The sequence below is a fragment of the Pagrus pagrus genome (assembly GCF_965226575.1).
Source record: "Pagrus pagrus genome assembly, chromosome: 14".
In the NCBI taxonomy this organism is placed as follows: domain Eukaryota; kingdom Metazoa; phylum Chordata; class Actinopteri; order Spariformes; family Sparidae; genus Pagrus; species Pagrus pagrus.
The window spans coordinates 6,047,342-6,068,756 of record NC_140198.1 but is presented as its reverse complement, the minus strand read 5'-3'; the positions used below and the strand labels follow the sequence as shown (position 1 = coordinate 6,068,756).

General features: G+C 41.3%; 2 protein-coding genes across 2 annotated transcripts; one reads left to right on the top strand and one right to left on the bottom strand.

The window, feature by feature from the left end:
* Window positions 1–357: 357 nt before the first annotated feature.
* On the top strand, window positions 358–8,476 carry LOC311269033 (organic cation/carnitine transporter 2-like). The gene is made up of 11 exons (XM_084373014.1): window positions 358–588; window positions 1,134–1,316; window positions 2,044–2,147; window positions 2,404–2,558; window positions 2,716–2,887; window positions 3,002–3,134; window positions 3,373–3,473; window positions 4,662–4,876; window positions 5,461–5,643; window positions 5,737–5,872; window positions 8,000–8,476. Exons 1-11 carry the CDS (start codon window positions 382–384, stop codon window positions 8,067–8,069), a joined length of 1,659 nt encoding a protein of 552 aa, XP_084229140.1. The 5' UTR covers window positions 358–381; the 3' UTR covers window positions 8,070–8,476.
* On the bottom strand, window positions 8,392–20,925 carry LOC311269960 (organic cation/carnitine transporter 2-like). The gene is made up of 10 exons (XM_084374527.1): window positions 20,474–20,925; window positions 18,788–18,891; window positions 17,697–17,851; window positions 17,427–17,598; window positions 16,718–16,844; window positions 14,374–14,471; window positions 13,159–13,373; window positions 12,880–13,062; window positions 11,052–11,187; window positions 8,392–9,286 (listed from the first exon to the last, which is right to left on the bottom strand). The coding sequence occupies exons 1-10, from the start codon at window positions 20,870–20,872 to the stop codon at window positions 9,202–9,204; spliced, it is 1,674 nt and encodes a 557-aa protein (XP_084230653.1). The 5' UTR covers window positions 20,873–20,925; the 3' UTR covers window positions 8,392–9,201.
* Between the last annotated feature and the right edge of the window lie 490 nt (window positions 20,926–21,415).

Sequence of the window (21,415 nt, the reverse complement as noted above, 5' to 3'; positions counted from 1 at the left end):
AATTTTGTCCTAACGACTCCAAATGACACCAAAGTTATCTGAGTAAATGATCGTATTTTATGCTAGAAATAAGGTCCAGGTTGTAAAAAACGGTAGTTCCCCTCTAAGGACAATAAATGCAACCATAAAAAGCTGTAATACAGCACTATTTTCAGTTCATGGAAATAAAAAGCAGTCAGGCGTGTCAAAACTTGCTTGAGAAATCTTGAACACTGTTTCTTCTTATTTATCCTTGGGCATGCAAAAATTAATTCGTAAGGGGTGGGGCATATTAGCAGATGGCATGAAGGCAGACTGATTAGTTTTTTATTTGCAGTAGTGAAGGCAGTGATAAAAGCAGTGGATAGCACAGTTAGGACTCAATGAAGGAACAAGAGAACAATGAAGGATTATGATGATGCCATCGCTTTTTTGGGTCAGTGGGGACGTTTCCAGCAGACTGTCTTCTTCCTGCTCTGTTCCAGCATAGTGCCCAATGGATTTAGCTCTTTCTTATCCGTCTTCTTGACTGACACTCCCAGTCACCACTGCCTGGTTCCTGAGGTCAACCTGAGCCAAGCTTGGCGCAATGCTACCATCCCAACAGAGGTAATTAAGGTCTGGAACACAACTCCTAAAAAGCAAAAGGTGGAGCGTAACAGTTTTTTATTCTAATATTCAAATAGATATTTAGTTTACTTAAAGGGTTCATATTTTGTATTTACTGTTATGTTCGTAGGCTAATTGTTGAATTGATCAAACATAAATACATTTTTCAGACAACAGACATGCACAGAAGTTGAATTTATTATTGGTTTCTAATATTATTAGATACTGTTTGACCTCAGTGTCAAACATTCACTGATGTGGAATCACTACAGTGAGACCTTTTTTCAGTGCAGGCTTGAAACGTAATGGTTATTGTTAAATTACAATTTCTTTTAGTAGGAGTAGTTTATATATGTACCTGTTCTGCATCTGCTGTACAAAATCGACTCCTCAAGATGCAGATAAAGCCATATTGCTACTTCCAACGTTTATGTGAAGGTAGAAAGGTACAGTTTCTGTTGACACTGTACACAGCTGGCACCATGCACAGTACGTACAGTGGTCGGAAATGTTACCAATCTAGTTTATGTCACTGTGACTGTGAGGTGGTGGACGGGAAGCAGGAGCTGAGCAGTTGCAGCAGATACAGGCTGGATGTGGTCAGAAATCTGTCTGCTCAGGGACTCGTTCCTGGCAGGGATGTCAACCTCACGGATCTGGAGCAGGAGGGCTGTGTGGACGGATGGAGCTACAGCAGAGACATCTACCAATCCACCATAGTCTCTGAGGTGAGTGTGCACCCAGGCTGAAGGCCTATGTGTGTTTGTGTGAATTAGAGTTTACATCTGTAAAAGTAACTGAACGCAACAGTAATACAGGTTACACAGGTTATACATCAACAGGGCTCTCTCAGGATCATAATTACTCATTAAACCTGACTAGAGCACTGCATGTACTCTGTGGAGAATTTGCATCCATGGCTGGAGAGAGGGGGGTGATCCGGGAGTGCACATTTTATTTTACCGCACGATAAGCTCACAGTCTTTACCAGTTTTTTGTTCTTTGAAGAATTCAATACAACCTTTAAAACGGAACAAGTTGGAGTGGACATTAATCATTGGACGGCGTGTAATACAAAAATGAATCCTCCCAGTCTCAGCCTCTCAGCAGCTCTCGGAAGCAAGAAGCCGCTATAATTCCATTGCATTCACGTTACAACACCGTTGTTGTTCAGATCAATTGCCCCCCCAAATGGTTGTCAGTTTGTTGCACGTTGCTACTGCTAGCTAGCTAATGTTACCGTTGCTAACATCGCTAACACTAGCTAACATTAGAGTCACGAGCTAACATTACACAGCTCAGAGCTAGAAAATAAACATCTGGAGTCACTTCGGATGCTGCTCGGATACGGAGCCGGAGACCTCAGGGATTACTTCTGAACTTCTGGAAAATTAAAAAGTGGATTTATAATTTAAAAATATTAAACTTTCAATTGTTTTATTGTTCATACTCCAGTTTGACCTGGTGTGCAGGGACCAGTGGAAGCAGCCGTTCACCACCACGCTTTTTTTACTGGGAGTTCTTTTTGGATCCTTCATCTCAGGACAGCTCTCAGACAGGTACTGAAAACACCATCTCACAAGTAAACACAAGGGATGGAAAGATGACATTTAAACTTTCTGCTAATGCTCTTCCTTATACACTGGTTAACTTGTTAGTATGTATAGTTCTTTAAGTGAACAGTGTAGTGTAAGTCTTTATAATTATTCCTGAAGATGAGATAGTAATAGAGTAAGGATACTCTACATTCACATATCATTTTCAGCAACCTTTCCTGTAGACTTTATTATTTAATTGTTTGAATTCTTATCTTAGGTTTGGAAGAAAGCCTGTTCTCTTTGCAACCATGGCAGTTCAGACAATTTTTACCATTGTTCAAATCTTTTCACCTTCTTGGACGGTGTTCTCCATCCTCTTCTTCATGAATGGTTTGGGACAGATCTCCAACTACATATCTGGTTTTGTGCTCGGTAAATGTGAACATTCTATACTTTAGTAACATTAAATAATACTTCTATACAGTGGTCAGTGTTTTTGAATAATATACATATATTTTGTATACTGTACGTGTTTTATTGTATCACACTTAATATGCATTTCTTTCTCTCTTTTTCTGTTTCTGTGCAGGTGCTGAGATTTTGACTGGCAACGCGCGGGACATATTTTCGACCATGGGAATGTCTTTGGGCTTTGCTCTCGGCTACATGCTGCTACCTCTCTTTGCTTACTTTCTAAGAGACTGGAAATCTCTGCTGTTGGGTCTCTCTCTACCTTGCTTTGCATACATCCCCCTCTGGTGGTAGGTTGCACTCGTAAGAGAGAATTTGTCATGTTAAGCTGACCTCACTTTGTCTTAGAAGCCCCACTGATCCCCACCTGAACCTTTGTGCATCTCTGTCGAATACTGTGGCAGGTTGATCCCAGAGTCTCCTCGGTGGCTCCTCTCTCAGGGAAGAGTGGAAGAGGCGGAGGCCATAATAAGAAAGGCTGCTAAAATCAACAAAGTTGAGGCTCCTCAGGTCATCTTTGAAGACTACAGTGCTCATGTAAGTCTACTTTGACTTAAATCATGCAGGACCAGACACAACAACCAACAGGACTTCTTCAGGACACACAATGTTAATGCAATTGACCTTGTGGGGAAAATGAATGTCTGTACCAAATTTCATGGTGATCCTTTGGTAGTTGTTGAGATGATTAATTTTCAACCAAAGTGGTAGTTGTAGTTATAGACCATCCAACTACAAAACAAGAAACAGTCAGAGTGAGTTTTGTGTCTTGCAGGTGGATGAGACTAATATACATCCTAAGAACCACCACAATTTCGTCCACCTTCTGAGCACAAGAAACATCAGAAACACAACTTTCATCCTGTGCCTGTTGTGGTGAGTAACCCGTCTGGGGAGGCAACCGCCATTCCGACATAACGCCATTCCGACATTAGGCCCTAATTGTCGGAATGGCAACACTTAAACCTTAAATGAAACATCCCATCATTCCGACATTTTTTGCCTCCTAAGGTTGGAATGGTGGTATTTATTTCTTTTTTAAATGTCTTGCCATTCCGACACATCTTTTAAAAGGGTTAGGGTTAGGGTTATGGGTTGCGGATTATGGTGAAACTTTGTCGGAATGCCGGGATGTTCGCATGTCGGAATAGTGGTATGTCGGAATGGTGACATGTCGGAATGGTGACATGTCGGAATGGCGGTATGTCGAAATGCCAGCATGTAACCACCAGTCTGCGCATTTCAAGCAGCAAATACAAAGTAAATCTTAGGCATTAAATAACAGTTGCTAATTTTTACAATATATGTTCATGTATATTGTAATGTTAAACACGGTTGAATATTAATTTGTAGTTACTCATGTTTGACCTCTATATCAGTGCAAAATTTTTTCCCAGAATTTGGGTTGAAAACTAAACTTCACTTACATTATCAACAGAATGTGGAGGAATAACAGTTTTGATGTTATGACACATATTGTATTGCTATGTTTAGCATGCCAACCAGCTAGCCCAGTCTAGGTTCAAAGGTCCTATACGTACAGCAGTACGTTTGGAAAATGTTTTCAAGAGTTACATTTTTTAAAGTTTAACGGCGTATTGAGCTAACATTGGTATGTTAATGTTCAAACACCCATCAACACTGATTCAAGTCAAGTCGTTTTTATTTATAGTCCAATATCGCAAATCACATTGCCCTAGAGGGGGCATTACAATCTGTACAGTGTATGACCCCCTCCTCTGTCCTTGGACCCTTGATTTGAGTAAGCAACAACTTCCTAACAAAAAACTCTTTTAGCAAGGAACTTCAGGAAGAGACACAGATGGGGATCCCTTTTCCCAGAAGGAGCAGACACTAATCACTGTTATAAACAAAGTACTGTCATTTCACCACACCTTGTTATCTCTTCTTTGGTATTCTTTTGTTTTTTTTGTTATTGATTTATGTTTGCTGTTAACCATGTCTTGCTCGCTAAGCTGTTCTGTCTTGATGGCAGTGAGTCTAATGCTCTTCATGCAAATGTATTTTCAGCCATCTGTCTCTTCTGTATCTCTGTCTTCTCAGGGTCACTATATGCACTGGATACCAAGGCTTGTCTCTGAACACTTCTCAGCTTCATGCAAACCCTTACATCAGCTGCTTCTTCTCAGCAGCGGTCGAAGTACCAGCTGACATTTCCAGCTGGCTGGCACAGCGATACCTTCCACGACGAGTGTCTGTCATCAGTGTCTTGCTGCTTGAAGCAGTGTCACTCTACTCCCTTCCACTGGTGCCTCAAAGTACGATACTGTCATATTTCTAAGCAAATAGTTTTAGGCTTCAATGGGAGCTTATATACAGAGGCAGAAAATGGTTAGGGCCAAACAGGAGCATTATGCGCTAGTTAAATTTATGATGCTGCTTCAGTGCCACCTGTTGGCCAAATGGCACCAAATTTATTATGGTCAGTCAGACATCTCACCCTACACGTCCACCAAATTTGGTTGCAGTGGCACAGTGTTAAGGAAGTGTGACATTTTTTGTGAGATGAAGGCAGTTTTGAATTATAAGAGAAACCTGAATGTGTGAGGTGTCTCAATAGGAAAATACAGGCAGAGGGCAGGGTCTCTGCAGGTACAGACACCGCCACACACTTCTTGTGGGTCATACTGTAAGTGATTATTGTCAGCCTGTACATTGATTTTTGCTTTGTCTTTTTTGTTTCTGCATTGTTTCCATACAAATAAGAGGAAGACTTAAAGAGGAAGAAAACAGCAGAAGTGTCTTCACAATCAGTTCCATTAATTTAATCTGCTGCAAAATGGATCATACAGCGACAGACTTTCTTCTTTTGCTCCTCGACAAACCATTTCTTTCTTTTCAGGTCTATTACATCTGTCTTTTGCTCTGGAGATGCTGGGTAAATTTGCCGTCTCTGTTGGTGTAACCCTGATGTTAGCGTACACAGCAGAACTTTACCCAACGGTCCTCAGGAACACAGCAACAGGGACATGTTGCACAGTTTCCAGAGTGGGATCCTGCCTTGCACCTTTTTTGTTAAAGCTGAGTGAGTCAACTAGTTTTTAATTGTAATGACTAATATTTGTTTAACCTGGATTTATCTTAACAAAGGACTTAATTTTCCTTTCTCCTTGTACAGGTTTATACTTTAAGTACCTGCCTCAGATTATACTTGGGACTCTGGCTGCTGTGTCTGCTTTTGGTGCTTTTTTCCTGCCAGAGAGTTTCGGACAACCTCTACCTCAAACCATTCAACAGATGTGTAAGACAAAAAGGTGGGTTCCTAAAGGAACACATACATCTTTATAAACTCATTAAATGTCATTATAAGTGTACTTCATAAATTATAAATAATCTGTTTATGTTTTAAGGGTCCCATATTATGAAAAACTCACTTTTTCTTGGATTTGGGGTGTTATTTTGGGTCTATGGTGCTGCCAATAGCATACAAACTTTGAAAAAAGACCATCCGTGCTTTTTTGAGTGAGATACAGATTTCTGACGGTGTCTTGCCTGCAGTTTCCAGATGAGCGAGTCAAATCTCGACCAGTCGTCGACGTCGACGACCGGCAATTTGAATAATCCCACCCACAGTGTCCAACCACCAGGTACAGCGCTACCGTCTCGGAGATCCGCCATTACGCTATCAAAAGCACTGTGTCGAAGCGCAACGAGTAGTGCTCTGTTTTGTAAAAATCAACATAAGTGCCTATACTCTGTCCCAGCTACAGAAGAGACAGTGGTTGCGTTTCATTTTCAATGACAACGTGCCGGCTACGGTTCCTCTAAGTCTGTTTGTGTGTGCTAACCACTTCACATCGGACTGCTTTGGTAACGAGGGTCAGTACAAAGCTGGCTTTGCCTCGACACTGACCCTCGTAAAAGGATCAGTCCCAACCATACGGGACCCAGCAACTGCACCCGAGCCACAGGTCAGTGTCGCCACGTTTTGATAGTATTTACAGTTGCCTACGAGTATGGTGAAGTCAGCCTGAAACCGGCTAACTAGTTTGCTCTGCTTCGGTCCGCTATGCAACGGCGTTTGAAGCAACTTTAATGTCACTAACATTACGAGGGAGCTTGGTTGTCACAGTGAAAAGTCTGGAAACGTGCAGACTGGAGACAGAGACTATGCGAACAGTGTCCAAGAGTTTGGAGACAAACACAGCTTTCGCTAGCTGTTTTTAGATGTTACCTGTTGCGAGTCAGTGGGGGATGGGAGCCGGTGGTTGTGTTGGGGAGTCCTGCTTCAGTCGCAGAGTCTGTAGTTTTCTGAGCCTCTCCTTCTGGGTCCGATTCTGGGTCAAACTGGTGTGGTTGAACAACAGCATCTCGCGAGCCATAGTGATACATCCACCGTAAACATTAGCACATGCTACTGCTAGCGTGAACGGCATCCTCTTCCTGAGAGGGGCGTGTGTTAGGACGGAGCTCATTAACATTAAAGCTGCAGGCACAGAAACAGCCTGCTCTCAGCAGCACTTTTAGACAGCTGATATTCAGGACCACTGATGGGTTTGGGGGCAATACATTTCGAATAAAGTGTTGTTGGACCTCTGACAGCTGTGTGGAATTGATGAAAAACAGTATAATATGGGACCTTTAAAGAGAACAACAACAATGGTGATTTAAACCCTTAACTTTTACGTGGATTTATAAATTGTTTTAAAGCATATCTACCATCAAAAAAGTCTATAATTAGTCAGTTGTCACAGCCCACACACAGCCAGTGTAGATTAATCTTCGGGGCTATATTATACATAGTAGGCCTGCGTGCTTAGCCCGAATCACAGCCCTGGTTCTTTCTCTGAAGATTTTATGGTTCTGTTTTTATGGTTTTATGGTTTTATCTGACATCTGAACTCATCTGACCACGTTTCAGTCCTAAGTCTTAAGTTACTCCTGCGTCAAATGACTCTGCAGTAGTCATGGGTATTTATCGGCTCCAGCTTTGATCGGCTGTGATGAAAACACACCGGTCAGCACGCTAATTTACTCCCCTTTTCAGACGCAATGCCATGACATGTGTTGAGGTTAAGGCTGCTTGTTAATACTTTTTCATCCATCTCTGTTCAAGCAGCACTTGAACATCATTCAGTCTGTGCTGAGCTTGAAGGCAAGACTCTCCTTAGTGGCTTCCATTATCAACTCCAGAAAAAAACTGTGTCTAACTCAGAATTGTATTGATTAAGACTTTTGAAAACATGTTTTAACGTCTCTGGATATAGTCTGATGAGGTATGTGATCTGCTGCTTTCTACTGCTCAGTGCTGCGCATTCGTGATGACACACGTGACACTCAAGAGAAAATGGGAATAGCGATGTAAAAAAGTGAAACACCTATTTTCAAACACTAAAATTGTATTTTGTTTGTTTGTGGGTTTTTTTTTTTTGTCCCAACAGCATCACGTGCCCATTCACCACTCGAGAGGAACATTCAAAACCTGTGATTGGTGTGGAAAGTCGACTCTGATTGTCTAAAACTTCACTTGCATGTACAAATTATTAATAAATACTGTTTTTGAGTACCATTCCTACTGTTAACTGTTGATACATGCTCCCCCTCTGCTGGCCAGGATGTGTCGCTATGGCTGATTCTTGGCCTCCTGCTTTTCCAGGTGATGGTGGTTTGGCTGATTAAGGATGGCCAATAAAAAGAGGAGGGCACTAGGCTCTTGTCTCAGTCAGTGTTTGCTGTTTAATTAATACATTTACCTTCTTTTAACCTACAACTTGTTGTTTTGTCTAGTGTTAGACCTCAGTTGGAGGGGGAGGTAGCAACTGTCAATCAGTCAATCGGTACAATTATATTTAATGACATTACATGACCTTTTTGTAAGAAGTGAATTCAAAGAAAATAAAGCTTGCCGAGTACTTACATACTCCTACTTGTGCCTGGACTCTATCTAAAGGTCTATACAAAATATTCACAAATTAAGTGTGAAATGTGAAGCTAAAGGTGCATAAAACCCTAAATGTGGCCACTGGTTCTGATTAATTGGTATCAAAATATTACAAACTTTGTACAGTAGGGTCAAAAATACTGAGACCACTAGTCAAGATGCTTCTATTTTCGAATGTAATGCTGTTTTCCAGTAGAAATGATTATATCGGCCTAAAAATGTGAGTGAAAAGTTGAATCTTTAAAAAATAAAATCCAAGAATTTCTGAATATCTACGTGTTTGTTGGTTTTTTTCCCCTTTTGCATGCACATCACTCTACAAGTTTGCACAAAACCTGGTGACTCATGTTATCCCAGCATGATTTGACAGTGTTCCAAAGATCTTTCTGTCAAATCATGCTGGGATAACAGGATCCATCAGTTGTTTTCTTTTTTGGTAAACTTGTGGAGTCCATGCCAGCCAAGTGCATGCTGTCTGTCACTAAACACAAGATTGTTACATGCTGCAATTCACAGTATTTTGACTTTCACTTCAGTTTTGACAGGCTATTTTAAAAGCATCATTATATTATTTGAATAACTGTGATGTTCCTTCGTCCTGTTGAAGTCGCATCATTTCACACATACAGAGCCAACGTGGACAGAGACAAGATTTTTTGTCCAGTTATTTGCCTCAAGGCCGATGTCAGTGCTGCTCCTTGTTCAGGGGACAACTGGAGACTTCCTTCCAGCTTTGTTTTCCTTTTCCTCTGTGTGCGTGAGTGTGTAAGGTGTCTTCTGACAACATCTAGAGAAAAAAACAGTGACACAGTTTCCCACATTATTAACAGGACATAAAACACAGCTGTCAGTGCCCATTTTTATACTTAATGCAGGTGACTCGTCAGGCAGCTAAAGCTTTTAAAAATAACCGTTGAACAATTGAATTGCATTTTGATTTGTTTGAAAGGTGCTATATAAATAAAGTTTGATTGTATGGCTGATGTGTGATGCCCACTCTTTAAAATGACTAAAAAGGTTCTAATGACTCTGTGACACCAAGTTTAAACTTCTGTAAAAGTTACAAGTAACATCTATTGGGAGCAATACGTTGCACCATACTCTACATGCTTAGTTAAATATTCATACCTGTGTACAAGACTCAAAGCACTTCTCAATCTGTTTAAAGAAACAGATTGACATTTTGAGAAACAAGTGTCACTTCCTGGTGTTAAATTAGATGAGATGATCAATACCACTCTTATATCTGTTCATTAAATATGAAGCTACAGTCAGCAGCAAGTTAGATTAGCTTAGCTTAGCACAAAGACAGGAATCAGCTAGCCTGGCTCTGTTGAAAGGCAGCAAAATCTGCCTGTCAGCACCCGAGGTACAGTATTAATTAATGTTAAGGCCTGCGTGCAGATACAAAGCAAGTAAGATGAGGGCATGTAAAAGTGATTTTAGCACTGCCAGTAGTTACTTATTGAGCGGGTATAACCTCATGTTCTTTCACGTTCAGTTGAGCTTGACGTTCAAAAGGTAAATGCTTTGTGAGCACAAAGTAAAGTTAATCACATCTGGCCCTTGAACAACAAATTAATGATGTATTATGAGAGAAAAACAAAAAGTCCACGCACTTGTTTTGTCCTACTTTACATTAACATATGGATGCACAATCAGACATCGCCGTGTTGGTGTTGGACCATGGACCATCATGGCAACTGACCAATCACGTTGTTGTAATGTCATAGCCATGTGACTCAGAGATAAAGACTGGAAAAATATGCAGAGGTGGGAAGTAACTTACTTGAGTATTTATTTTTGTGTGTTTACAAAGAGATCGGACAAATCCTACTGGTTCTACCTTTAAGTTTATTAGTCATCAAATTATATTGATATGAGGTGAGGTTCAGTTAGCTTTGCACAGAAATGGCTGGGAGAGGGATGCTATTTACTTTTATACTCTGAGTACATTTCAGAGCCTGTACTTTATTACTCTAGTATTAAAGTATCTGTACTTCTACTTGAGTGAAGAATGTGTGTACTTTAGCCATCTCTGAAAATATGCTCACGAGAGAAGTTATACTTTCAAATACGCATTGAATGTTGTGAAAGGGTTTATTTTTTTTACCCACACCATCTTTTCCTAAACCTCATGAAGTGTTTTTGCCGCCTGAACCTGTTGTTAGTGTTTTCATTCTCAAACCGAACCAAACTGCAACAAACAGTGGAGAAAAAAACCGGAAAATAAGTGTAAAAAAGATACATGAGCAGTATAACAATGTCACATCACAACAGCGTGATTGGGCTGTTACAGTGATGGTTCTGGCATGACGTTATTTATGATCTAGGAACAACACCCACATAGACGAGACATAAAACTTTCTTGTCTACATGTGATACCGGCTCAATTCAAATTTTAAAAGATTCTAATCGAAAAATGAAACACTCAGATGACCTTACTGACACTACGCTGAAACGGAGAACTGTACAATAATAGAAAAAAACGAAGGACCAATCCAAATCTACAGTAACGTTGGTTAACGTCTGGACACTTGGTGTACTCTTACCCGGGGAAGTGTTGCATGTGAGTGATGGTGTCAGGCAGGGGCATTCCATAGCTCTCAGGCAGCAGGAGACTCAGCAACCCCGACAGAGCTGTGAGGCTTCCCATGAGGATGTAAGGCAGTGAAATGGAATAGCTTCCTGTGGCAACACATCAAAGGAAGAGACATTGAAAAACATCCCCTGCTACAACGGTACCGCAGCGAAGCTAAACACAAAAGTTGGAAAGACTTGAAGGAGTTTGATGTGGCTGCATCAGTAGAGTTTAAATCCAATCCATTTAAAAGCAGCGTCTAAATTTTAACTGAAAGCTTCTGGATTTTCTGCAGACTGGTCCGTCTGAGCTGAGTGCTAATTAAGTCTGCTTTTTTGTTCTTGCTCTAGCGAGTTTTGTTCTTGTTTTGTTTCTGTGGAGGCACCAGCTTGTTGCTAGCCCTTTGTTTCAGTGTAACAGTGTTAGTGCAAGTCAGGAATCAGAAGGGAAACAGCTTTTCTTAAAGGGTTACTCCACCAATTCTGATCTAAATTGTCTCCTGTGATGTCACTCAGTGGTTAAGTGGCATTTCTAAGAGCTGTATCGTAGGCAACTGGGTGTGTTTCAGTTTCTTGAAGACGTTTCACCTCTCATCCAAGAGGCTTCTTTAGTTCTAACTAACCGGAGGGGAGTTGCAGGCTTTTATACTCTGTGTGGGAGTGTCCTTACAGAGTTGTTAGGGCCACTTGTGGGTCGTTGATCCAACCGGATCATTGCTGTGGTTGTTGAAGGCCGGCTGAAGATAATATTTTATTAATCCCTCAGTGGGGAAATTCACGTGTTAAACCTGATGCCTACATTACCCACAATGCAACTTAGCCACTGGGTGACATCACTGCAGGCAATTTATCAGATCACATGCAGCTTCCTCTTCAATGTGTAAAATTGGAGGAGTTACCATTTAACACTCAACACCACGCATGAGAAAATTAAAGTAGTGATGTATCACATGTTTTTCTTTTTTTGACCAAAAGAGTCCCAGAGGAAATAAACTAGGAGTTGAGTTTCTGGGAGCCTCGAGATCCCAAATTCTCAAAGGTACTGTAGACTCGTGCACCCACTTCAGATGGGGTGCATGCTAACACTTAGCCGCTGCAACGGAAAATTCATTTTAAACAAGGGTGTAAATAATGTCTTTTCAAATCAATTTGGTATCTTGGGCTTCCAGAGAATTGGCCTACGATGGGTGGATGTATGTTACATTTTAAAACAAGTCCCCATCTTCTTCAGTTGTTTGGGAGAATGCTGCAAGGCTGTTTTGCTGTGAGGCTCCAGAAATGTTTTGTGGGCTACAAAAAAAGGGTTAACAAAGATTATCCTGGACAGAGACCAGCATAAAGAGCCAAACAATAAGTGAGCTTTATAAATTGCTGTGTCGAAATAAATAAACCTCACATTCAATTGCCAAGCCATAAGCCATAAAAGCCAAGTGCTTTCGTGACTGTTCTGCAACACTCATGAAACTGTTTGTAGTTAAGAGAAAACTGGTGAAAGCCATAAATTCTCTTGAATGAATTGTTTGTGCAACTGAAGAACAAATCTGTATTTCAGTGAGTCGTTTTTGCATGAGGCCCATTGAGGTTGAGGGGCCAGGAAAAATAAAGAGAGAACAAGACAAAGAACAGTATAGTAAGTGTAGTAGTTAATTTGGGTTGATCAGTTAGGTAAGGACACACATTTGAATTGCTTTGTACAAACTGAAGGAGAAGAAAGAGTTGGACACACATTCTACATTTATCCCCATAGTGATCAACAGGCTGAAAATAGTGTACTTGAGGCAGAGGTAAGCTCATCCTTACTTAGGTAAATGAAGTATGGGGCAGTGATGCTGCCTATCCTGGAGGCCATGGAGCAGGCGCCCACAGCGGTATTCCTCAGTACAGTCGGGTAGACTTCTGCTGTGTACGCGTACGCGAGAGCAAATGCTGTCGTCACGGCAAACTTCCCCATCATCTCGAGTGATATGGCTACATATATCAGGTCTAGAGGGAAGACAGCATTGCATTATTCGGGGTTATATGCGCTGACCATTCAAATAAATTCAGCTTGAACTGAAATGTCTGAAAAGTTGGTCATACTTGTTGGTACGAGCTGTATGAAGAGTAGGAACAATCCTCCCATGAAGAGGGTTGAGAAAAGACTCAGTCGTCTGGAACACCAGCGAAACATAACCCACGACAAAAAGTAGGCTGGAATCTCCACCACCGCCGACAGGAAACAGTTGAAGTACGCGTCGCCGTGAAGGTTCGCCGTGTTCAGGGAAAGAGCGAAGTAGGCGATGGTCAACGTGTTCCTGTGGGGACAATTGTTGAGCATAAATCAAAACTAAAAAAATGTTTGATGACCTCTACAGTCTAAATATTTATGTATTATAATGTGTTTGAAGATTATTTGCAGCCTGCATGATTCAAGTAACATTATAACAAAGTAATTGTTTTAGCCATTTATTAGGGATGCATGATTTACGGCAGATAACGAAATTATAGTGCTAATTAGTCAATTGTACTCTCTGGAAGTCTGTAGAAAGTCCTCTTGTGGGCCCTTGTGGACTGGATGAGTTGTGGGTTTGGACAGCACTCACGGACTTCCTACAAACGTGCCCACAAATTCTGCGAGTCTGCAAGACCAGTGAAGTCCCAATATTCGGATGAAGCCTTTAGTCTCTGTGTTCCCTTCCCTCTGTGCCAGTTTGCCTTGATGTCTTGTGTGAGTCTTTGTGTTGTGTGAGTTTAGTCATCTGACCATTGGCTGCCTTTTCTGCCTGCTGATTCTGATTCCTCTGCCTGATCTGATTGACAACATGTGTGCCGCCTTCTCCATAATAAACGGACTGTGTTTTAACTGCTAACTGCTAAACTGTAAATGCAATTAGCAGTGCGGTTTATACAGCATTTAACTGAGCTATGGTAAGGGATGAGTTGAACTGTTAAAAGTTGGTAAGTCCTTCAAAAACTACATTCAACTTCACGTTTATCCATCTGCTCTGATCGACTAACAACGTTTTTCTTTAAAAAAAATCGAACTGTTTCCGGACTCTCAGAGGTGAGCACAGGGACAGTAGAGGCATACTGTGCAGTTACACAAAACAGATTTTGGCCTCAGTTGCAGCTCTTCACAGCACCTGACAGGTCATTAAGTGTTGTTAGTGAAATGGAGCTGACGCGGTCGAAGGTGACGCATGAACAGGCTGAAACTGTCCGTGCACGTATGTGTGTTTGTAACAGCGTGTGTACAGTACATGTCGGGGTCACTGAACTGAATGTGGAGGTCAGGCCGGGACAGCAGGGACTCACCAGACCAGCCACAGCGTGACAGAGATCCAGCGGATGTTTCGAGAGTGGAGCAGGTCACAGATGTTGTGGGCTCTCCTCCCCTCAGATTGAAGTTCTTTCTGTGGGGAGCGGAGCACGTGGAACAACAAACACTTAGTAAGCACAGCCATCAGTCTGGAAATAATTTCATTAGAGAGAGGCTTGTGAATGCATGGACACTTGCTGAGTGGGCACATGCATGTGCACGTGTGCACACATACCGTACCAAAAACGGCAGGATGAGGACTGATGGAGGCAAAAGTTCAATGTCTAATGAAGAACGGAGGGGAAAATGCTGATAATAATTGAGAGCTGAGCTAGATTTATAAATCGGCTGAAGTTGGGCCGATAAGCAGTGTTGGAGGTAACTTTAATGACTTTAATTACTGATTACTTTTTTGTGGTAACAAGTAACCTGATGTGTTCCGCTACTGTACGAATCTCACCATGTTTCCCTGTTCCTTTTGTTGCCACTAAAAACAAAACAAAAAAAATCCCTGATGCAGTCCTACCTTTCTGTTTCTCATAGCCAGAGCAGCAGCCTCTGGCTCATTAGACACATGTTGAAACATGGTGCAGTGTAGGCCATATGAGCCAGCATAGTCTTGTTTTTGACACAGAAGCAGCTGCTAAACTGGTATGTAAAACATGTCTAGTAACCTAAACTCAGTTTCTGGTTATAGTAAATTTTGTATGAACTTGTTATAGGTTACATGAGCCCTCATGCTGAATCATGTTTTATAATCAAACATATATAATTAGCCAGAAGTGGATATTGCGTCTGTCATAGAATATGCTATTCAGTGTTGCTAGAGTCAATATACACAATGAATGGCAAAGGGGTTTTCATTTTTGGTGACGCAAAAGTACTTAAAACGAGTTACTTTTCTTAGTAGGTAACGCTGAAACATAAGTTACTTTCAGAAAGTAACACAACCCGACACTGCAGATAAGTGATGAAAAACTGTAGCACAGAAACTACTGTAGGGTTTAGGGTGATTTCAGGTAAAGTGTCACTGTTACATTGTTTGTCCACAAGAAAAAACTGGTGATTTAACACATTCTTTCAAAAACAAGTCAAAATTACAACTGTACTATTATTGGATTTTTTTAAACTCACAAATATTGTTGTCGTTATCAGTACCTTCACCCTGTTCACATTTCGTTTTTTCTCTGTGCAGCTGCTGTTGGCAGCGCTACCACTTTATATTTGTAAGATTTTCCAAACAAAATGGAAAAGTTTCAAGATGTAGCAATACAAAAAGACTGCCGAAAAGAAGGATTCAAATCTTCGCCACGTGCCAAAAATGACCGGCCCCACACAAACCATTAAATATGGACTTGTTTGACATACAGGAGAAAACAACACCATCTCCTCAAGTCTGCTGCCAGATTTCAGGACTGAGCAAGAAGAGGCAAAAGAAAGATTAGTGGTGCAAAGTAGTGGTTACACACGCAGCAATATGGCAACACCGAGGAAATGCATACATAAACACAAAGCTGGACTGCTGAGTGAATAGTATAGATGAATGAGGCAATCGATTTGTGTGTACCACCATATAGTAGTAATTAAGTAAAGGCTTGAAGGCTCTTTCTGGTTCACGAGGCATCATTGTCAAATGTAATGTTGCATAGAAAGTAAAGGTGAGCGAAGAAAATTGTTCACCTCTTAGAACAGATTGCATGAAAATGTACAGCTATTGTAGGGAAACAGTTATGGCAACTTGTCTAGTTCCACTGCTTCCCTGGATTTGTGTATAACATGAATTAGTAAAACTGATTTAACAAACCAACACTGTCCGGCCCAAGCAGAGAGTCCAGGAGGAACATGCAGGATAACGTGCATATGCAATGAGTAAAGTCATGGATGCTGCAATTTAGTTTCTGAAGGAAAGTTCACAGGTCAAAATAGGTCAAATCTTGGCACAGTCTCAGTCAGCTGTCATCCAGATTAGTGCACACCCCTGTGCAGAAAAGTAAATGATTACATCAAACTGAGCAGTGAACCATGAAAGGGTCACTCCTCATTGTCTCTTCCTATCTGGGATGGAAACATGCTGATCTAAAGAAAACCCTAATCATCAGGAAAACAGGTATGACCTGTTTTTTAAAAGGTACAACATGTAAGAAATTACCACCAAATTCACACTCCAAACAAGTAGAGGGCAGCATATCAACAGAGTAACCTACCCAACCCTAGTTTGTACCTATATGTGTATATACCACTATATTGTATACTTACATCTGGTTACCACAAGTCATTAAATTGCCCAGTGCATTGGTGTTTATGCACTTACAGTACAGAAGTTTTATGGTGAGATCTCACCTTCAAAGAACCAAAGATGACCGGCGGGGGCTCAATATTGTTCCTCTTGGCAGCAGCTCTTATTACGGCCTCTGCCTCTTCAACTCTTCCCTGAGAGAGCAGCCAGCGAGGAGACTCTGGGATGTACCTGCGTGATTTAACAACAGCGAGACACAGAGGTTCAATCGACTGAGGCTTTTCTTTTTACTTATTTTGATTCCTTACGTACTAAAACAAGCGTCTCCGTGCAAAGTCTTCAATGAGCTGACGCTGTTGTGGTTGCACTGGTGCAATCAGTGATAATTTAATCAACTTATGACATTATCAACTAATCGGCCAATGATTTTATCAGTAAAATTATGAAAAAAAGTAGTACTATAATACCTTTCTATTATTTTTTCGATGCAAAAATGCTCTTTAAATATGTTGGATGCCTTAGTTATACTTGAGGAGTGACAATAATTGTGATATGGCTCGTTACCCACTATTTAGTTTCAGTTTTCAGTTTTTTGGGTACTCCTGATGTAGTTATTTTTGCAGGAACTATGCTGATCGGTTGATTGATTGACAGTTAAAACTGGATTTCATCTGTTATCCCTGGACAGATGTTAAAACTCTAAAAACCTGATAAAAAGCATGTATGACAAGAGATGTGAGTGATCACCCAGGCTAAATACCTTTAAAAAAAGAAGAAGAAAAAACCCACACAGACAAACACACACCCACCTACCACCAGAGAGGCACATAGAGGAGGCCAGGCAGGGCCAGGCCTAAGCGAAGCATCCTCCAGTCTCTGACGAAGTAAGCAAACACCGGCAGCAGCATGTAGCCCCCGGCAAAGAAAAGACTTACACCTGCGGTGGAGTAAATGGTCCGAACACGTGGGCCCAATATCTCTGTTCCTGATGGGGGGGCAACACAAGGAATTAACTACACAGTCCTGCACAGTCAAGCAACTAAATACATCTGAGAATCAGTGAGTAGAGGAGTACAGAGGTACCTAGCACAAACGCAGTCACATAAGTGGAGATGAGTGCCATCCCAACGAGAAAGTAGATGGCGCAGAACACGGCCCAGGATGAAGCGAAGACCTGGATGAACGCAAACACTGTCTGGAGGGCCACGGTAACACACAACACTATTTTTCTCCCATACCTGAAAATGATACAACGCACAGGTAAGCATATAAGCATGCTGTGTAGATGTAGTGGTAGAAGTAAACAGCTAATGTCAGGCTATAAACAGACAATTACTTTACTGTCCTGTAAAGACAAACAAGTGAGTAGATGAGTGTTCGTGTTCGGCATGATGACGTTTAACGTCAGTGACAACTTCTGTAGTCCCACTTCTTGGTAACCACTGACACACAAGCGCTTTATAATTAAATTGTGGGACATTTAATGATGTATTTCATGTTGTAGAGCAAACGACATAAATATCTTAAGACTGCGGTAACCAAAGACCTTATTTCAGGCATTTAACCGAAAAACCAATTAAAAAAAATTCATACGCTTTGAGATGAGGGAACAGGATGTGCAAAAATGCTAACCGATTTCCAGGTTTGCAGGACACCTTGGACTGTTAACAAGGTTGGTTATGGCTCTCTCTGTTATGATTTTTTAATCCACTGAGGTTTTTTTATTTGTTAAAATTTGTTATATTTGGAAAGCGATTTAAAAAGTTGTGACGTCATCACAACATAAAGTCTACGAGCAGAGTGGGAACTTGCAGACGGGGCCAGCAGGGGAAACTATGTGCAACTTGCGACTGAATAGACGCCATCTTTTTATTCACTTTCTAATTCTATTATAAATCTTTGCATGCTTGTAGCAGCTATGGTAGCCTCCAGCTGCTAGCCTCCAGCTGCTAGCCTCAAGCGTCGGTGAGCAGGCTGCAGAGGTCCGGTAACCTCACTTCTTTTCCACTCCACACTCACAGATTTTTGTCATTGTTAAACTTGTAGTCTCTTGTAGTTACTTGTACAGATTAGCCTGCCACATGCATGGATTCTTTGGGTTTAGGCAGAAAACTACATACGTGTTGAGTGATGTGTGCATTTTTGAAAACAACTGAGTTCATCTTGTCCATGACCTGTCAGAGAACTGTCCCGAAATGAAGGAGCCAGTGAGAACGCCACAGAAGTAGAGAGAGGAAGTCAACGGGTTCTTCCACCTGTCATCACACACCAGGTCCCACTGCAAAAACACACACACACACACACACACACACACACACACACACACACACGAAGGTCATCGAGTACATTAAGTACACAAGTGTCAGTCTTGATGTTGGAATTCCTTGACAAGAAAAACAGTTATAGAAAATAAAGTGTGTATCAAAAAGTGCAACCTTCTACAGCAATAAGAACAAAAAACATTTATCATATTTCTAAAACAAAAAAAAGTTCTTTTAACTTTTATTTGAGCTGTTTTTTTTTAACTTAAGCACTCAAATTTCAGGCCATTTTCCAAATTTCTCTGGTGTTTCACTGGATATCAGCGATTTTATTTTTCCGTTGATCCAAAAAATTCATTTGTGTGATTCATAGATCCATTGAGCTCTTGAAATTGGCAGGGTTTGAGAGGGTCTGGATCTGATCTAAGGACAGAGTCATGGGGAATTAAACGGAAACGACAATGTCAGTGTTGTCCAAAAAAAAAAAGGCCTCCTGGCTGCTGTGCTTTAATAAACCAAACATCAGTTACAATCGCTGTATAGTGTGCATGTGTATGTGTGAAGAAATATACATTCTCTCTTTTTCTCCCAAAAGAGAAAATAAACTGTTTTCCATTTGATTTGTATCTTGTGCATATTATATTTTTGTTTTGTTTGACAGCTTAGTTGTGTAGTGGATGTCCTGCACTTTAAAGATATGTATGAATTTCTAGTTGGCATCATTCAAAAAATAACTACAATTATCAACTGAACGTACATAGATAGTTTTGACGTTGTGATGTCTATCTCTATGTTGCATGAATATCTACTGAAGTTAGCATGCTAACCAGCTAGCCCCGATCGTGAACTATACAGTTAGAACAGTAACTGGTGATATGCTGCCCCCTATGTGTTTTGAGTATGAATTTGGTGGCCGATTCTGACATATTGCACCTTTAAGAAAATGTGTTTTTATTTTAAAGTGCCCTCGGAGGTGGTGCCCCGGGACACAACTAGGTGATTTCCTAATTTGTCATCTTTTTCACTTGCTTTTTCAGAGCCCGACCGATAAGCAATTTTGGGGGGTCGGCGCTCACACCGATATTGGGGAGCAAAAAAATAAAACAGATGATATTCTTGTACACACAGGATCTATACATAAACACACATTTTTTTTGCAATGGTCCCAAAATGGGATCTTCACTTTCCTCCTCCTTCCTTTACTGCCCAATAATCCTGAGATATGGTCTCATATCCGCACACAAACGCCAATACCGATACATTTACGATTGGCCAATATCGGCTAAACAATGTATCGGTAAGAAACTAATATGTATGTTCAAACATGCATCCAATGAGGGTGGACACACAATTTTAAACCCCCTTAATGCTCATATGCAAATATGCAAGTTTTCAGAGGATGATATCTGCAAATATTCAGGACATTGTTGAGTGTCTGGAGAATATAAACTCTCTTCTGAGATGAAATAATCAAATTTGATCTTAAGTTATGTTCAAAGAGGCACATTATCCTTTGAACCAGCACACTTCCTGTTGACAGTAACACCAGCAACAGGCTGTAAAGTCGTCACGAAAGCAGCTGAGGAGCAGCGCAGGTACCTCAGTTGTGATGGTAGAGATGTACACACTCCGGTCGTACTCCCACCCGTCCAAGCAGCGCTCCGTAGCCACATTAGACATATTAACATCGACGCCGGGCAGCAAGCCTCTGTCCGAGAAACTTTGCACATCTTCAAGTTTGTATCTGGAGCACTTGCTGGGCACCAGAGCGCCGCTGTGGCTCTCCTCCTCCAGCGGGATGCTGTTGTTCCTCCAGGCGGCGGTGAGGTTGACGTGCGCGGGGATGAGGCAGCGGTGGGGCGGCGTGTCGGCGATGAAAACGATGGACAGGCCGGTGAAACCGTTGGGAATGACGGTCAGACAGAGGAGGAAAAAAACTTGCTGCTGGAAACCTCCCCACTCCCCGAGGAAGGCGGTTGCATCCTCAACGTCGCTCATGTTGCTTGTGGTCGCTTTTACGCGCAGGGCGCACAGAGTGGAGCTGGACTTAAAGGCAGACAGGAATGAGGAACTTTGGAGTGGGCATTTCAGAAGCAGTGGGTTTTTTTCCCAGCTGGAATAAAAGGGGGGAGAAAAAAAGAAAGAAAGAAACATCCCACCCACCCTAAATTAACTGATCTTTAAAGGCACAACCCGAGATCAAAATGTAGGATTAATCAAAACACAGTGGTCTCTTATCACTCCGAGAATCATTATTTGGCCTTTTATTGCACAATAGAAGAATAATACACCTTGTGATAAAATGCCACACAATAGTACAATCAATGTGTTCTCTGTGCTTTCCATGGGGTTAAAGGTTTGCCTGGGACAGTGAGCTGAAAAAGCCTAAATTTTCAGTTTTGCACAATTGATGATCTCCTATAATGTCATTGTGACATGACATGATATGATATGATAACTACAGCCCAACCGATTCTGGATTTCTGGGATCGATGCTGATAACGACATTAGGGAATAAAATTATTCCGATATCGAAATATC

What these genes read in the sequence shown, in the direction of transcription:
- LOC311269033 (XM_084373014.1), top strand. Translation starts at nt 382, where the DNA reads ATGAAGGATTATGATGATGCCATCGCTTTTTTGGGTCAGTGGGGACGT. An exon ending in AATCCACCATAGTCTCTGAG is followed by an intron (nt 1,317 to 2,043) that starts GTGAGTGTGCAC and finishes TTCATACTCCAG; the next exon opens with TTTGACCTGGTGTGCAGGGA. An exon ending in GCATACATCCCCCTCTGGTG is followed by an intron (nt 2,888 to 3,001) that starts GTAGGTTGCACT and finishes ATACTGTGGCAG; the next exon opens with GTTGATCCCAGAGTCTCCTC.
- LOC311269960 (XM_084374527.1), bottom strand. Translation starts at nt 20,872, where the DNA reads ATGAGCGACGTTGAGGATGCAACCGCCTTCCTCGGGGAGTGGGGAGGT. An exon ending in TCGGGACAGTTCTCTGACAG is followed by an intron (nt 17,852 to 18,787) that starts GTCATGGACAAG and finishes TATCATTTTCAG; the next exon opens with GTATGGGAGAAAAATAGTGT. An exon ending in CATACAGCTCGTACCAACAA is followed by an intron (nt 13,063 to 13,158) that starts GTATGACCAACT and finishes TCTTCCCTCTAG; the next exon opens with ACCTGATATATGTAGCCATA.